Source organism: Echinops telfairi, unplaced genomic scaffold (genome assembly GCF_000313985.2).
Source record: "Echinops telfairi isolate 266 unplaced genomic scaffold, ASM31398v2 ScPeMD7_7458;HRSCAF=8496, whole genome shotgun sequence".
Lineage (NCBI taxonomy): Eukaryota > Metazoa > Chordata > Mammalia > Afrosoricida > Tenrecidae > Echinops > Echinops telfairi.
The window spans coordinates 7,733,132-7,749,628 of NW_022111358.1; the positions used below are offsets into that span (position 1 = coordinate 7,733,132).

At 59.4% G+C, this 16,497-nt stretch overlaps 2 protein-coding genes across 2 annotated transcripts in view; one reads left to right on the plus strand and one right to left on the minus strand.

Moving 5' to 3' along the window:
• The first annotated feature begins 6 nt into the window (after nucleotides 1–6).
• CDK5R1 (cyclin dependent kinase 5 regulatory subunit 1) lies at nucleotides 7–3,597 on the plus strand. The gene has a single exon (XM_004706956.2). The coding sequence runs from the start codon at nucleotides 49–51 to the stop codon at nucleotides 970–972; it is 924 nt and encodes a 307-aa protein (XP_004707013.1). The 5' UTR covers nucleotides 7–48; the 3' UTR covers nucleotides 973–3,597.
• A 1,047-nt stretch (nucleotides 3,598–4,644) lies between these two features.
• MYO1D (myosin ID) overlaps nucleotides 4,645–16,497 on the minus strand; it is a 233,769-nt gene continuing 221,916 nt past the window's right edge. Inside the window, exon 22 of the mRNA XM_013005749.3 lies at nucleotides 4,645–6,478. Within this exon, the coding sequence (XP_012861203.3) occupies nucleotides 6,322–6,478 (157 nt within the window). The 3' untranslated portion in view covers nucleotides 4,645–6,321. The remainder of the gene's footprint in view (nucleotides 6,479–16,497) is intronic.

Genomic DNA, 16,497 nt, shown 5'->3' on the forward strand with positions numbered 1-16,497 from the left:
GGCTGGGCGCGCAGGGGCGCGGGCCCCCGCCGGGCGCACAACGGCACCATGGGCACGGTGCTGTCGCTGTCCCCCAGCTACCGGAAGGCCACGCTATTTGAGGATGGCGCGGCCACGGTGGGCCACTACACGGCCGTGCAGAACAGCAAGAACGCCAAGGACAAGAACCTGAAGCGGCACTCCATCATCTCCGCGCTCCCGTGGAAGCGGATCGTGGCCGTGTCGGCCAAGAAGAAGAACTCCAAGAAGGTGCAGCCCCACAGCAGCTACCAGAACAACATCACGCACCTCAATAACGAGAACCTGAAGAAGTCGCTGTCGTGCGCCAACCTGTCCACGTTCGCCCATCCCCCGCCGGCCCAGCCACCTGCACCCCCTGCCAGCCAGCTCTCGGGCTCCCAGAGCGGGGTCTCCTCGTCCGTCAAGAAGGCCCCGCACCCCGCCGTCAGCTCCGCGGGTACGCCCAAGCGAGTGATCGTCCAGGCGTCCACCAGCGAGCTGCTGCGCTGCCTGGGCGAGTTCCTGTGTCGCCGGTGCTACCGCCTGAAGCACCTGTCCCCCACGGACCCCGTGCTCTGGCTGCGCAGCGTGGACCGCTCGCTGCTTCTGCAGGGCTGGCAGGACCAGGGCTTCATCACGCCGGCCAACGTGGTCTTCCTGTACATGCTGTGCCGGGATGTGATCTCCTCCGAGGTGGGCTCGGACCACGAGCTCCAGGCCGTCCTGCTGACCTGCCTGTACCTCTCCTACTCCTACATGGGCAACGAGATCTCCTACCCGCTCAAGCCCTTCCTGGTGGAGAGCTGCAAGGAGGCCTTCTGGGACCGCTGCCTCTCCGTCATCAACCTCATGAGCTCCAAGATGCTGCAGATCAATGCGGACCCGCACTACTTCACGCAGGTGTTCTCGGACCTGAAGAACGAGAGCGGCCAGGAGGACAAGAAACGCCTCCTGCTGGGGCTGGATCGGTGAGCCCCCGGGGCCTGCGTCCCGGCTCAAGGATTCGATGCATTTTCTAAAAGATTTCTTATCAAACAAATCCGTTTTGTGTACAGTATGTGTCTAGCAAAGCCACCAAGGGCATCCCCCTCCCTACTTTCTCTCCTCGGGCCATTTTTTTTCCAGCCCTGTGAAGAACTCCCAGGGCCCTTCGGAACCGGAACCTGGAGCAAGCAAAGCCCGGGAGGTGGGCGCCTCAGATCACCCCCCCCCACCCCCACTCCCCCTGCCGCTGAACTCTCTTCTGACTTGGGGGAACTCAAAAGGACTGACCCACTTCCGCCACCCGTGCCCTTGAGGAAACCAGGGTGGGTCAGGTCATCTCGTGGGAGACCCCGGCCTGGCCCCTGTGTTGGGTGGTCCCAGAGCCCCGCCTGAGCAGGACGTGGCGCCGAGGCCAGGCGGCACCCCCAGGAGCAGGCTGGTCTGGTGCAGAGGGGGTACTCTGGGGGTTGACCCTGTTCAGCCCTGGCGTTCTTTCTCTGTTTTTAGGGAGAAGGCCGTCCCTTTAGTGGAAGCGGCCCCCACCGAGCTGTGAGCGGCCCCTGGCAGGCAGGGTTGCCAGCGTGCTGGCTGATGATGAGCTGGTGCGACTCTTAAGCTCTTCCCTGTTGGGTCCCAGCCGAAGGGGTGGGGTAACGACAGCTCCCCGTCCTGGGTGAACCAGTCATTTGAATCATGCAGCCTAGTTGCCCTGTGATGACTGCTCAGACGGTGGCAGTGCCCAAGTGGCCAGAACCAGGTGAGGCGGGGGTGCCCTGCCTGAGGCCTGGCTGCTGCCCACCGGGGGCTCAGGCCCTTTTGTGGACTGGTGCACATGGCCTTGGTCCTGCAGAGCTGAGGGAAGGGGGCGATGACAGGAACGGGGTGACGTGATAATGATGTGCCCCCCCCCCCCTAATTTAAAACTGTCTCCATCTCTTCAGAAAGGGAGGCCCGAAACCCTCTGGGTCGGGCCTCCCTGCGGCTCCAGGTTGCTTTGGAAGCTGCTGAGTGGACCACTGGGTGCCCGCAGCTGCTGGCTCTGGTGCCCCCCTTCCCCCACTGGCTGTGAAAACATGCTGAGCTGCTGTATGGATTTTCTTAACAGTCCCCCCAGATGGGTGGCGGCTCGGGGCTTGGGGGAGGGCTGAGAGAGAGGGAGCCAGCCTTCTTCCGTGGCTCTGGGGAACAATGATGCCACCCTGAGAATTCGTTCTCCCAGCCCGGCCACATGGCAGTGCCCAAGGAAGGCTGTCTGAAGGAGGAGGGTTGTGGGGGGCCGTGGCCGCCAGGTTCTGCACAGCTCTACTGAAGTCCACGGAAAGGAAGACCCTGCTGAAGCCTGGAGAACAGATGAACCTGCCAGCCCGCGGGGTCCCCGGAGATGGGGATGAGGGCCTACCTGGCTGAGCGAGCATCTACCCTAACTCCAAGAGGCCACCTGAGCCGCCCCCTGGACTGCTGTCTTGGCACGCAGGGCAGGAGGGAACCCTTGGCCCATGGCTGAGACGGGCGCCTCTTCCCTGCTGGAGCCGTCACATCGCCTGTCTGTCCAGCTCCTGCCGCCACGTGTGACTCAGGTGGGAGGCCGTAGGGGCGAGGCCGCGTGGCGGGAGGAGGGTGGGAGCCCAGCCTTCAGCGTGAGCTGCAGTCTCGCAGTGGGCGGCTGGACCTGGCCGGAGCCTGTGTGGTCAAGTCACCCTGCAGGGCTTCAGTTTCCGTCTGTTTCCTTCTCTCTCTCTCTCTAGGTATTTATTTATTATTTTTTGGTTTGGGGGAGGGGTGCACATTTCAGGAGTGGTCGGGGACTAAGGCAAAGGGCTGTCCTATCCCACCCCCGTGGAGCCTGCGGCTGCCCTTCCCGGCCGGCCGGCCGGCCCTGGCGTCAGTATTGTGTGAAGAACCACTGGTTTCTCGAGTGTGCGAGCCTCGAACCCACTGGACGTGCTGCTACGAGACTACTTTTTGACAACACCACAAAGGAAGGAGAACACTGACCTACAGAAACAAGAACCTTCTTTATTCTTTAACTGTTGCTTTTACAGTGATATCGTGCATGCAAACCCGGAGCATTTTGTGTCTTTAAAAACACACACTCATCTTAGAGCAGATGGCTGTGGAAACAGCGCCCATGCACAGAAACCAGTCGCAGGAAGCACCACCGCCTGGGACTTGGTTTCTCTCTCCTCTTGTGAACCTGAAGGGTTGATAGATTCTTTCCATGCCGTTATTAGGATTTAGTTTTGTTCCAACGGGTGTTAAACTTGCAATGAAAAGAAAACGTGCCATTCTCTCATCTTTTCAGCCCCCCTCTTTCCTCCTACCCCCTTGGCATTATTCCTAGCCGTGTATCTGAGACTGCTAATCCATGTGCGATGTGTGTTGGTTTTATAGTGCAATTTCTTCTCTAGCGATTCTTTGACCAAACTGTGGGTACTGTTAACATTAATTTATATTTGTCTCCTCTTGTATGTGTGTGTAGTGTGTTTGTGAGGATGTGTGATTTATAATCTGACCGCGTCATGGGGCTCGGTTTGGCTGTAATTTAACCCCCCTCCCTGATTTTTATTTATTTTTGTACCGTGCTGATTAAATAAAACGCACTGACCATCCGTGGCACAGACCTCTTCTTGTGGGCACGTTATTCCTGAGCAGGCTTGGGGGGCGGTGGGGGGGAGCGTTAATAAGTGATGCATGTGCTCAGAATATAATTGGATTTGTGCAGCTGGGGAGGGGAGAGGGCCAGGGTGGGAGGAGGGAGTTGGCCTTCACAACACATTAAGGTGATTAAGAGACAGACTCAGGTTAAGCCTGGTCTGCATCAGTGCTGCCAGGTGGGGCCGGGGAGGCGGGGCAGGGCAGGCGTTGCTTTGCTGAGAGCCGGGTTGGTTGGCTGCCTGGCCGGAGGCCTGGCCCCAAAGGCGGCTGCTTCAGTGAGTCCCCAGACTCCTGGGCCAGCCTGAGTGGACTCCAGCAGTGTGGCCCAGCCCGGGGCAGGCTTCAGAGAAACAGCAGCCCCAGGCCTCTGAGAGCAGCAGCTACTCCCCGGCGGCGGCTTCGTCCTCAAAGTCAGGTAGGCAGCCAGGCCACGCCATGAGCCCCAGGGCCGTCTATCCTGGGGCAGAGCCAGGGAGGCCATCCTTCCCAAGACCCACCCCAGGACATCTGGAGGCTCCCTCCCAGCCCTCCAGGGACTGGGGGAGCCCTGTTACTCCTGAAGCTCCCTCCCTCCTCCTGGGGGGGACTGACCCGAGCAGTTCTCTCTCCCACTCTGCCTCCACCTTCCAAATTCTAACATGCCTTCAAATCGATTAACACGCTCTGAGGCCATACAGGGAGCTCCCAGGTCTAGGGGCCGAGCTGGGCCGTGCTGGCAGAGGGAAGGGTTCCCAGGTGCCATGGTTATTACACATTGGCCTAACAGCAGGTTCAGCAGTTTGAAACCATCAGCCACTTCCAGGGAGAAAGATGAGGCTTGCTACTTACGCTGCCAGTCAGTCTTAGAAACCTGCAGGGGCAGTTCTGGCCTGTCCTGCAGGGTCGCCGTGAGTCAGAACTGACTCGATGGCAGTGAGCCCTTTTCTGGGCACAGAATTGGCTATACCCCAGATCTCACCACCACAGATCTATTTCTGTTACACATACACAGAACACTTTCAAAAATAAGACTTAATGCTTTTATTGCTGTTGATGGTAAATCAGAATGTGCTTTAGAAATAAAGTTAAGTTAATGGAAAATAGACATATATGCACCAAACCCTAAAATTGCATTTAATTAAATCTGGAGAAACATTTCATTGCATACAAGTCACCACATTCCTGTCCTTTCTTCTCCACACCCTGGATCCGTGTGTGAGATCACACTCTGAATTCCTGGTCCCTCTCAACCACCACGTGACACTACTTGCTGGCTGCTATTGGACAGCATAAAAAAGGTGCTTGTGGACAGTCCCTGGGGCCTCATCCACCCGGACACCCCAGGCAACCTAGAGAGGTGGGGGAGGAGGACGGAGAGAAGGCGGGGAGCCAAACACCAGGCCCTCCCCTTCTTTGCAGCCCCGACAAAGGCACCTCGTTTGGCATACTGTTTTGGTGCGACCACAACATGCACTGACTGGCATGTGTCTAGTGTGAAGCAGCAAGTCTGGGGGAGGAAGGGGAACAAGAGGTCACGTTCCAGTTAGATGGTCCCACGAGTGACCGCGGGTCATTGGCAAAACAGCACTGCGGAGCGGGGCTGGTGGCACCTTGGACCGTGGCCACCTGCTCCCAGGAGGAGGCTGGGGCCCCAGGACAGGATGCCAGCAGGACTCTTGCAAATTGCACACAGTGCAAACCTTTGCAAGCCCTGGGGAGGGGCTGGGTGGGCTTGAGGCTAGGTTTTAGGGACCGCCTGGGGTCGGCCAGGCACTTGGGGTGGGTGGGGCAGCAGTGAGGTGTGGGGAAGTGAAGTCCCTCTGTGCGTGTCCCTGTCATGTCACACACTTGCGGAGCTTCGGACCCCGTACCTGGGCTGGCCTCCCCACCCAGTGGGCGTGGCGGGCCATGTGCCGGCAGAGTGGCAAGAGGGTGGCATCTTGGAGCATGAGGACCAGTCTGGGTGGCCCCGGGCAGGGGTGGGTTGGGGTGAAGGGGCGCATCCCGGCCTGGCCAGCAGTGCCAGGGCCCCACACTGTCTCTCGCGCTGCTTCCTGTAAGCTGCGGCCCTCTCCTTCTTCAGGAGGGAGGCGTCCGCACCACGTGCTCGCCCCTCGCCTCTGCAGCGCCACTCCCCATGAGGACCCCAGGCCCATGTGGGCACCACAGGGCCGCCAACGGATGGGATGGCAGCGGAGAGCAGGCTGCTGGGTTGAGTCAGGCTGCTGGGTCGTGGCTGCCTGCTCCAGGTAGGGCAGAGCCTCCCTGAGCTGGACGTGGTGGTTCAGCCTCGAGGGCATGGGACTGGGGCCACCGTGGGGAGCAGGTGAGGGCTGGGTTCCGTTCCACCCCATCACCCCAAATCTCGGGGAGCACATCCTGGCCCCCATTCTTTTCCAGAGCTCACCAGCTGGCCCCCAGCTTGAGGCGCGGGACCTGGCTTTTTAGGGCGGCCATCCGTTGTGGCTCCCGGGGAGGCGTGGCGCTGCAGCAGGACACCAGGGTCTTTGGTTTCTTGAGTGGGGACAGTGGACAGAGAAGGAGGCAGTGGCGACCAAAGGCAGAAAGGAACCTTAAGGGGAGGGGTCTTCAAGAGCTCTGGAGGGGCCCCTCCCCAGGCAGGGCCTGTGGGGCTGATTTCTAGCAGGGCGTTAGCAAAGGCATTGGTGGCGGTGGCGGTAGCGGCTGCGGCCGGCTGGACGCTCAGTTCCCTGGCACGCTGAGGGTGAAGCCGGAGCGGCTCTTGGTGAAGTCGGGCAGCGGCTGGTTGAGGCGCGTCTCTACGGAGACAGTGCACTTCCTGCCGTGGAGGCTGCACTGCACGGGGTTGGTGACGGTGACTGGAAGGTGGCGCTTCTCGCTGGAACCAAACAGAGAGGCCGGCAGGCGTTAGCACGGTTCCCACGGGCCCCTGGGTGCTGGGCCCACCCTGCTCTCCTCTCAGGTGCCCCAGGCAACACAGGTCCAGCGGGAGTTTGAGGCAGCCTTGGAGGGTCCCACAGAGCGGGGGATGGGAGGGGGGGGGGCGCGGACAGGCTGGACCCCGAGCGCTGGGCCTACTGCTTGGCTTCCCAGCACCCCTCTGAGCACAGCTGCAGGCAGCGCCGAGGGGCCTCTGGGCTCTCGGACAGCAGCAGCACATCTCCGGATGGGCCAGGATGGGGGAGGCACGCTCCGTGATTGCGACAGGGACCCCCAGGCGGCTCTCGGACCAGGGCGAATGGACCTGCCTTCCTACCACCGTCCTGGTCAGATGAGCCTTTGTGCAGCGAGTCCCAGTCTGGGTCACCCAAGTTTTGGGTCCAGCTGCCAGAACCAGGTCTGACGCCAGTGTCCCCCAAGCCCACGCATGAAGGGGCCTCCAGGCCCCAACTTGGGGCACGGCCTGCTTCTGGGCAGGAAGGGCGAGGGCCTGCACTGTGCGCAGCTGGAGCACAGGCCTTCCTGCCAGGGCAGTGTCCCCTGCTGGTTGGAGGGAGGCTGCCTCCCCTCCTTCCATTCCGCACACCCGCACTGGACACACTCGGGAACCTGCCGGTGATCTTAGAAGCCGTGAAGCTTGTTGACAGGCTGCCACCTAGCATTCGCTCCCACACGCCAGCGCAGTCCCACAGGGCACCTTGGCACATACCCCGTCAGTTTTCTCAGGCTGGGGGTGGGGCACAAAGAAAGGGTTCTGGTGGCCCAGGAGCCTCCAGCCGGGGATGGCTGGCCATACACCGCCTGCCATCGCTCCCTGCACTGCTGCGGGGACAGGCAGGGTCCCTGGGAGTGCCCTCCTGGTCTCAGAGTGTTACTCCTGGCCCTGACCAGCAGGCACCACGCTGTGCAGTCCCCCTGGCTGGGGGTGGGGCTGGGCCCCGGGGCTGAGCACATCTGGCCTGGGCAGCCTGCTCCTGAGGTGCCTTATCCTCGGCCTGCGGCCAGCACCCCTGCAGGGCCCTTGGGGGGCTGTGCGCTGAGAACGGTGGCCCTGCTCAGCAGCCCGCCCAGGACTGGCTGTTGGAGTACCGGGGGCAGCCCCACAACAGCCCCCCGAGTTGAGGCCATACTGCAAGTGCTGCCCGGGGCTTCCGGAAGCCCAGTCTTTCTCACGCCACAGCACGCCACAGAGCAACAGAGGAAGAGACACAGGCTCGCACCGAAGCACTTGGGTAGCTGAGACCGCACACAGCTTGTCGGCTCAGATGGCTATTTTTAACCCGACTGGGACGTGAAAACAGCAGGAGCCGTCAGGGGCAGTGACTCAGGCTCCGCCATCCCCAGGAGCCGGCTGCCTGCAGGGCAGATACCAGGCTCTGGGTTGGGCCCAGCGCCCTTGGTCTCACCTGCCCACCTGCCCGCAGCTGGAAGGCTTCATGGTCTGGCTCCCTTCCTGAGCCCAGGAACCTCCCTGTTCCCCACCCCCCTCACCTGGCCTTGCCTGTGAGTCCTTCCCTGCTGGACCTGGTCCCATGGGCGCCATCCTGGGGGAGTCCCCTGCCTCCTCAGCAGTGGCCAGTCCTGTCTAGCCCCTGCTGCCCATGCCACTGCTGGAGCCCAGATGGGGCAAGGGTGGGACTGAGCACTGTGGTGCCCAGACTACCTCCAACCCGGCCCCCGGGCCGGGCTCTCCCAGGGCCTGAGTCCAAGTTAGTGTGAAAAGACAGATGCCTACACGTGCTGCTCCCACCAGGGTCCTCCTGAGCCAAGCGCCTGGGCACTGCGCAGGCCCCAGCTTGCCCGGCTCAGTCCTGCAGCGTCTCCAGGGCAGTCTGGAGAGGAATCCCCTGTGCACCCCCCACCCCCACCCCCCGTCTCCCGGCTCCTGGGTCCAATGCTGTCTGCTCTGTGGACAGCACCGGATGACACGAGGTTGATGGTGATGTCACTGCACCTGGAAAATGGCCTCAGGTCTTGCTGGGTAAACACCGGAGCCAGGACCCCACAGTGGAGGACACACTGCCGGTTCCCCACTAAGCCAGGCACCAGGTGCAGTAAATGCTGGCTAGGCAGTAGTGGGAGGCTGGAGGTGGCAGTGGGGAGGGGGAGAGGAGGGGCAGGCGCCTCCACAGGGAGCACCCAGCAAAGAACAGAGCTGTTTCTGGAAGAGGCAGGGAGGTAGCACACAAGCAACCCATTCCTGCTGCCAGGCTGTCCCCCTGTCCCAGGCTGGGCCACCTCGCTGCCGAAGTGAGGGGTGACAACAGGCGAAGCCACAGGGCTGGGCCTTGGCTTGTGGGGCCCTCTCTGCCTTACTGTGCCAGTCCCGCTAGGCTGCTCAGCCCTCCGTGGTCCCACCTACTAACCCCCACTGCCCTGAGCCTTGCTGCTTCTCTAGTGGTCCGCATCATAGGCCGGGCCCAGGGACTGCAGGTGAGTGACCTCACAAGCTGCCTCCGCCCCCAGGAGGGTGGAGGAGCCCCAGCGGAGCAGGAGCACAGCGGAGGCGTAGACTCCCAGAGGGCACCAGGTTCTCAGGGCCTGACTTACTGGACACTCCTCCGGGGCCGAGGTCTCCCCGCTGGGTTCCCAGTACGGACTCCCATCCCTGACAACACCTATGCGAGTGGAGCCAGAGGCGCTGCAGGAAGCCAGGCGCCTGTGGAGGGGGCCCCCCTCTCCACCTGAGACCTCTCCTGGTGCCTGCAGGTTCTGAGTTCAAGGGTGCGGGGGTGGACTCTTCGTCTCTGAGCTCCCAGACAACTAAGTCTGAAACCTCCTCGAGTCAGGGGCTCAACTGAGCCTCAATTGTCAGGTGGGTTCTCTGCCCACTTCACAGCTGTAGGTGAAGGGGGTGACTGACTCCAGCCTTTCCGGCCAGCGCTGGGCACCCCCCTGAGTCCTTCACCCAGATCCTGCCCAGGCATGGAAACCAGGCTGGCGTTTAGATTTGATGTCAACCTGCAACCTACTGAGCAGGTCATACCTGGTGACGCTTCCATTGGGGTGTGGTCTTTCTATGAGCGGCACGGGGACTGTCCCCTCCATGGGACACTGTTTGATTGGGGTGGGGGGCGCAAGTGGGCTGGCAACCAGGAGAGCTGTTGGCTTCCAGCCACGTTCCCACCGACCTTGGATGCACGCGGCCCTGTACCCACCGGCCTGGGATCCCCTGCTTCTCACTTCAGCCTTCTGCGTCTTCACCCTACAGCCGGCTCCCTGGGCCGGGGAGGGCCCACGCACCTGAGCTGGCCCAGGCTGGGCTGTCTTCTTGATGTAAGATGACTTCTTGGTACACAGTTCTGTCTCCTACATCGACTGCCGCTGGGTCTGCTCTTCTAGACCCCTGGGCCTTGCGCACACACAGGACAGGAAGCAGTGGCCTGAGAGGGGTCTCCTGAGCCACGGCCAGCTCCCTGCCCTCACGGGGCTGACAGTCGGGGGGACACTGGCAAGGGCGGAGTGGGTGCTGTCTGTGTGTGATCACACGGCCCGCTTACAGAAGGAATTGTCCTCCTTCCTCAGTCACGAGCGAAGGCCCCCGAAAGGAGAAGGCCAGGAGAGGCCTGTCACCGGGTCTGCACACGCCTCTGACATGCACCAGCAGCTTGTAAAGCCAGTGAATGCTCCTGCTTTGAATACGCCCTTCCCGAATGTCTTCCGTCCTGGACAGCACCTTCCAAGCCACGACTACAGTTCTACACGGTTAACAGGGCACTGTGCCACAGGGGCTGGTCTCTGCCTCTAGAATGCATGTTCCCGAGGGCAGGGGGTCACAGGATGCCCCCGTGGACCCTCCGCTTAGGCTTGCTGGGTCAGTTGTCCTAAAGGCCTCTGTGCATTTGCTTTGCAAACCTTGGGCTCCCAGCAACCACTTCCCCGACTTCCGGTTAAGCCCCGTGGCTTCACAGACAGACGAGGGGGGCAGAGGGCAGGACCGGCCAGATCCTGCTTGCCGCAATGTGCCCAGGCCAACTGACGCCTTCCAGAGGGCTGTGGCCGGCCAGCCAGCCACACTGGAGGGGGGGTTCCTATCAGGAGCTTCTGCTCCGTGTCAGACACACAGCCCCGCCCGCCCGATTCCCAGTCTGTCAAGAGTGGTGCTGTCCAGGATTTGGGTAGAGAGAGCGGGGTCCAGAGGCCACAAGTGTGGAGTGTCCATCAGTGAACACAGGGACAGGGAGAAGAACCAGCCTCCGAGCTGAATGCTCAGGCTACATGGGAACTGGGCTGGTGCCACCTGGCAGTGTTCTGGACCGATAGCAAGGGGACACGACGCAGTAGGTCCTCCCACACACTGCCGTGTGCCTGACGCCCGCTGACTCACGAGGACAAATGCGTGGCCCATCCACACCACGGACGGCACTTGGCCACGCGAGCAGGGCAGTTCTGGCTGGTTCTACCGCCTGGGTGCCGGGTGAGTCACGCAACCACCAGGCCACACTCGGGACAGTCCCTCTCACACTGTGCCCAGGCCCCTGGGTGCCTGCTCATCGCGTGCGGGGCCTCCATCGTAGGGGTGTGAATGCCACCTGGGCCCGCACAGTCAGTGCTGATGGCCGCACAGCACGGAGCGCACCGAGGTGCACAGGTGGACAGGCGTCTGGTCACCAAAGACAATACCGACTGGGCCGATGGGAAATGAGGATGTGCCACGTGCTCGCTCGTTCCCACTGGGTGTCCGTGGTGGTGGTTCAGGCAGTGGGACCGTGGCCGGGCCGGGGCAGCGGGCACACTCTCAGGCCCGAGTGTCACCATATTTTAGCATCTCTTGGAGCCAGATGTCTTTCCGTATTTTTTTCTTTTTTACAAAAAGCAAGCAGTCAGGGTCCTTCCCTACAGTGGCGCGCCGAGTGACAGCTGCTGGGGGGGGGGGGGCTCTCCCCGTCTTCTGTTACAGGGTTTAACAGCTCAGCAAACTCTGGAATTCGGGGACTTTCATCTCGTTTCATCTGTTCCAGACCATCATTGGAGGCAAACGGCCTTTATCAAGTTACTTTCCTTCATCTTTCATTTAGATGCCTGCCCTCCGTTCTGACAAGAAATGGTAAATTTGAGACTCGGCTGGTGTGTGTGGGGGCCAGTGCAGCCCCTGTGCAGCCCTATATTTACAGACCCTGACACAGTGGTGGGGGGAGGGGAACACAGGGGTCTGCCAAAGGGCCTCCAACTTTAGACTGCCCAGGGTCTTGGAGGGAGTGAGCCCAAAGGCATGTCCTGGGAGCCGTGGTGCAGGTGGGACTCGGGGCTCAGCCCCATGACCTGCCTTCTACAGAAACAAGAGGACTGCAGGAAACCTAAAGAAGTGGGCAGTGCCCGCTTCTCTTCTCCACGGCCTTCCCTCCTGGTGGCAGTGAACCGCTTCAAAGGCGAACAGGCTGGAAGGGAGGAGGGCGGCGTGAAGGAGGGTTAGTGTGGACGGCTCGCTCATGGAGGGTGCTCTCTGAACCTAGACACAGATGGGGCGATTCCTCTCCTAGATGTGTGCCCCAAAGAGCCTCCAGTGGGGCACCAGGAGAGCCGCACAGCCCCCTTCAGGGCACTGTTCATGAAAGCCAAAGGGCGACACCACCCGCACAGCTGTGGTCCACTGTGAGGCCACCAGTCATCGCCATGGCCCTTCTGGCCAGGGTCCCTTTTGTGATGTCCTATGTGAGCCTACGCCTGGGGTCATGATCCCATTTCAGGCAAGTTCTCAGCTATGCTGGTGGCCAGGATGCGGGTGGGATATACGGCAAGCTTCCACCTTCATAGACTCAAGCCCCCATCTTTTGTTTCCTTGGGGGTACGGTCTGCTGAGAGACAAAACCACACCTCCGTCAAGGCCACACCTGTGGGAACGGCGCTTTCTTGGACGAGAGAAACAATAAAAGAAGGGGAACCAGCCGTGGAGTAGAAGCTGTGGCCCGGAGGCCATCAGGCAGAGAAAGGAGCCAGGCTGAGACCAGGGCCAAGGCAAGGAGCCCATGAGCCAGAGCAGAGGAGCAGCTCTGAGACGGGGGCTGTGAGGCTGAGCAGCGGGCAGCTTCTGGAGCAGGGAGGCAGAGGCCCAGGGGCCACACGGCCCAGGACTGGAGAAAGACTAGGCTGCTGGCTGAGACGTGCTGCTGTGAACCAATCACTGCGTTTAACGGTCGCTGGTCCTTTCCACTGCCCTGTACACCCCCATCACTGGGCCTTTAGTCTGTGAGGCCTGGGCGCAGCAACAGATGGTCAAACCCAGGAGACAGCGTGTCTTGGGTAGAACGGCTGGTGTCAGAGCAGGTAAGGAAGGGTGAAGGCCTGTCTGACTTGGGCCTTGTGGCAGTGGGTGGGGGCAGAGATAGAGAGGGAGCCTCCTACTCCCTGTGCAGCTGAAGGAAATCAGCACAACGTGGTTGACACACACGCACAACGCAATCGCATGGGGCCCATCCTGACGCTGGATGCGCCTGATATCAGTTGTACAAGGACAGCGATTGTGATTGTGTGACCCCACTTCTCAGAGCTACCTGGGACAAGCAAGTGTACGAAGATGCAGTTTGTGAGCGAGTGGCCTGCTCAGAGGGGGTGGAAGGTGAGCAGGGCTCTCGGGATGCTCAGCCTTAGTTAAGGGCTGTGGGAAGTCGGCGGAGGGATAACGGCTGCGCGGCCCCATGAACACGGCGGCGTCACCAAGCTGTGCGTGTGAAGAATGTTGACGCGGAAGTGCCCTGCTACACATTCTTTGGGCTTGTGGCAAGGAGGTTCTCCAAACACTGTGAGGCCGAGGCCCGGCCCTCTTCGCTGTCTGGCCACAGGATGTGGTGGGGAAGCCGGCTGGGCACTGAGCCCAGGCAGGTAGGACGAGCAGGCTCCTCGGGAGGAAGGCAGACGGCCTCTGTGCTCCAGGACCTGCTCGAGCCCGAGCCCGAGCTGCAGGCGGCCCTGGATGCCCCGGGAGCTCGGGAGGCCTTTGGCTCCCAGGCGGTGTGCTGGGCCCAGGGCTGCAGCTGAGGAGGGTGCATTTCATTTCCTCTGGAGTCTAACCGCAGAGCACGTCTCTTTCACAATCCCGCCTCAGGAACGGCTACTTCTGGTTTTGCTGGGGTCGAACGGGCACCTTCACCCCACGTTCAGAGGGTGGCAGTGCTTTGGTCCCAACAGAAGGCGTGAACTGTTGAGCGCACAGCTGGCGGTGATCTGCCTGGTAAACGCCCCTGATCTACAATGTAAAAGACGTTGGGAATAAGTAGGTGGAGGTAGATCCTGGTGGTGGTGGAACCGACGTCACCGAACTGTGCGTGTAAAAATATGTCGAGGGGAAGTATTGCGTTTCACATGCATTTACCACGATGAGAGAAAACAGTTCTTCTTGGGGGTGGCGGCGGGGGAGAAGTCGGGGTCCCGCAGGAGCCATTTTGTTTCTTACTCCTTCCTGCTTTATCTTCAGCCCTGCGTTTCTCACGGTTAGCTTACCCGCCGTGTATCCTGGCTGCGCCGGCTCAGTGGCAGACATTTATCCACCCAGAGTCTTCCAAGCACCAGGGCCGCACATACCCTACTGGGCAATTCCCCGGGGTCCATGCCTAGGTACTGCAGTCTTGGCGTGTCCCAAACTGAGCTTATCTCCTTGGCCCCTTCTCCAAGACTGCTTCACTCCCTGGCGGGTCTGTCTCCGCAAGGGGGCCATCAACCTTCCCAGTCAGACCCAGGAGGTCACTGGTCAGAGCCCCCGCCTCCTAGCACTTCCTTGACTGCCCACATCAAATCGTGTTGTATTGATTTCACTTGAAATCTCTCTCCACCGTCTCTGCCTTAGCCCACAGCCTCATTCACCCCCTTTTCCTAGTTACACAGCTTTCTAACCAGCATCTCCGCCACCGGTCAGCCCCACGCCCCACTTCAAACACACCCTCCACTCCACCATGCCAGAGAGACCTTTCAAAGGAACAAAAACATCATGTCGCTCCCCTGCTACTGTTCAACCCCTTCAGTTACTCCTCAGAACTTTGGAGAATGTTGGCCCCCACCCCGGGCTGAGCTGGGTGCTCCTCTGTGCTGTTCCCTGGAAGCCCTGCACGGAGCTGGTCCCTCGAATGTGGTTCCAACAGCAGGAACTGGGCTGACCGGGTCCCCTGTCTGCTTAGAAGCATCTAGAACTACAGAGTGAGATTCCACAGGAAGAACGGGTAAGATCAAAGTGGAGGTTAGGAAAGAAAGGCCAGTGTCTAGGTGCTGGAAGGACGGAGGGGCTATCAGGTCAGTGTGGTAAGGTCTGGTTGGTGTGGAGAGAGAGACAGAGGTGCTGGTCCGAGCTGGGTCATGGCCCTGTATAGGGGCCTGAGCATTCAAAAGGCCACCAGCCTGGTAAAGTGGCCAGGAAACTCACTGTGGAACGAAAACAAGCAGGTTTTTTTTTTTTTTTTTTTTAAGTAAAAAACCCTAAAGCCTCCAACTTTGCTCTTTTGACCTCCTGGAAAGTAAATCTGTAGAGGACCAATACAAAGAGAGAATCTTCGCGCAACCAGAGAGGAAGCCACACTACCTGTAAAGGAACCAGAGCCTCATCATTCAATGTGAAGAAGAGCATTAGAAACAGACTCTTCAAATGTTGAAGGAACATGATTGTCCACCTTAATTCCACACCCGACTGACCTCTCTCTCCCATCTCCCTCTCTGGCAAATAAACGTCAGCTCCCACAGGGGAGGGGCACATTGGGAAAGGTACTGAACTCAAAAGGAAGAGTGGAGCATGCTGGGAGAGGAGGAGCCACAAACAAGACAGCAATCATAATGGCGAATGTGACCAGTGTTTGAGGTTTAAAACAACCATACCCTAAAAATCCTAGCTCACAAGGAAGACGGAGTGGTGGTCTTAGAAAACGGGCTAGCAGGTCCTTGTCTGGTTGGGGAGGAGGGAGAGACTGATGGACTTCCCAGTGGACGTAAGACGAGGGTGACCGGCCAACCAGACAGCCAGGAGATGAGAACATTGGGACACGATGTGCAGCATTCAAAGCAGGAGGAAGAGGAAAAATGTGTCCAGTGGAAGGTAGGGATGGGAACAAACAAAGCGATGAAGAAGCAAGCTGAGGGTCAACCAGCTGAACTATGCACACAACCACGATAAGGTGTGAATGCCCGTTGACTGGGATTTCTCGGACAGACATCATTCAAAAATGCAGCCACTGGATTGCTCTTGACAAGAGGGATGCTTTTAGCTGAACGGCAGAAAAACAACAAAAATTCAACGCGGTGGAACCAGATATAGTTGGGAAATATTCATCATAAGGAAGCTGACTAAAGGTGCTCCTGGGGAAAGAGCTTGTTCGATAATTATTTTCTTTATCAAGGATGCGTTAGCCAGGAAGAAACCTCCAAAAACCAAAAATTAACACATTTTTTCAGTGTGTGTGTATAAAAGGCAGATTTTAAAGAGAGAATGACAGGTTCACAATCACAGTGAGCGATTTTAACATACTTCTCAAAAGTTGCTAGCTCATATGATAAAAATATTAACTAGCTTGCTGTGTGGATGTACATGAGATAGAATCATCACACTCAACAACGGGAGAATTCAGCCTGTGAAAGTAACACACACGAGGCACTAGACAACAGAGGGTTCCACAGCCCCCTGAGGATCAGCATCAGACACAGTCGCCTTTTCTGACCAGAAAGCAGTGACCACAGGGACAAAGGAGGAGGAGGTCCCAGGAGCCAGAGGCACACAGCACTCCCTGTGACAGCATGAGGCAGGTAGCTCGTTTGAGAAGTGGGAATGAGGCCCAGAGCGCTGACTCTGCCCAGGGCCACGGAGGAGAGTTAGGCTTTGAACCTAGGCAAGTGAAGTCCAAGTCCAAGACGTCCACACAGTCCGCCTTTAGGACAGTTATTAGAATATGTAAAACGTGTGGCACAGAGGTGACACCTGATCTCCTCTGGCTACAGGAGGAGCATGCGTGTGCGTGTGTGTGTGTGTGTGTGTGTGTGTGTGTG

What these genes read in the sequence shown, in the direction of transcription:
- CDK5R1 (XM_004706956.2), top strand. Translation starts at nt 49, where the DNA reads ATGGGCACGGTGCTGTCGCTGTCCCCCAGCTACCGGAAGGCCACGCTA.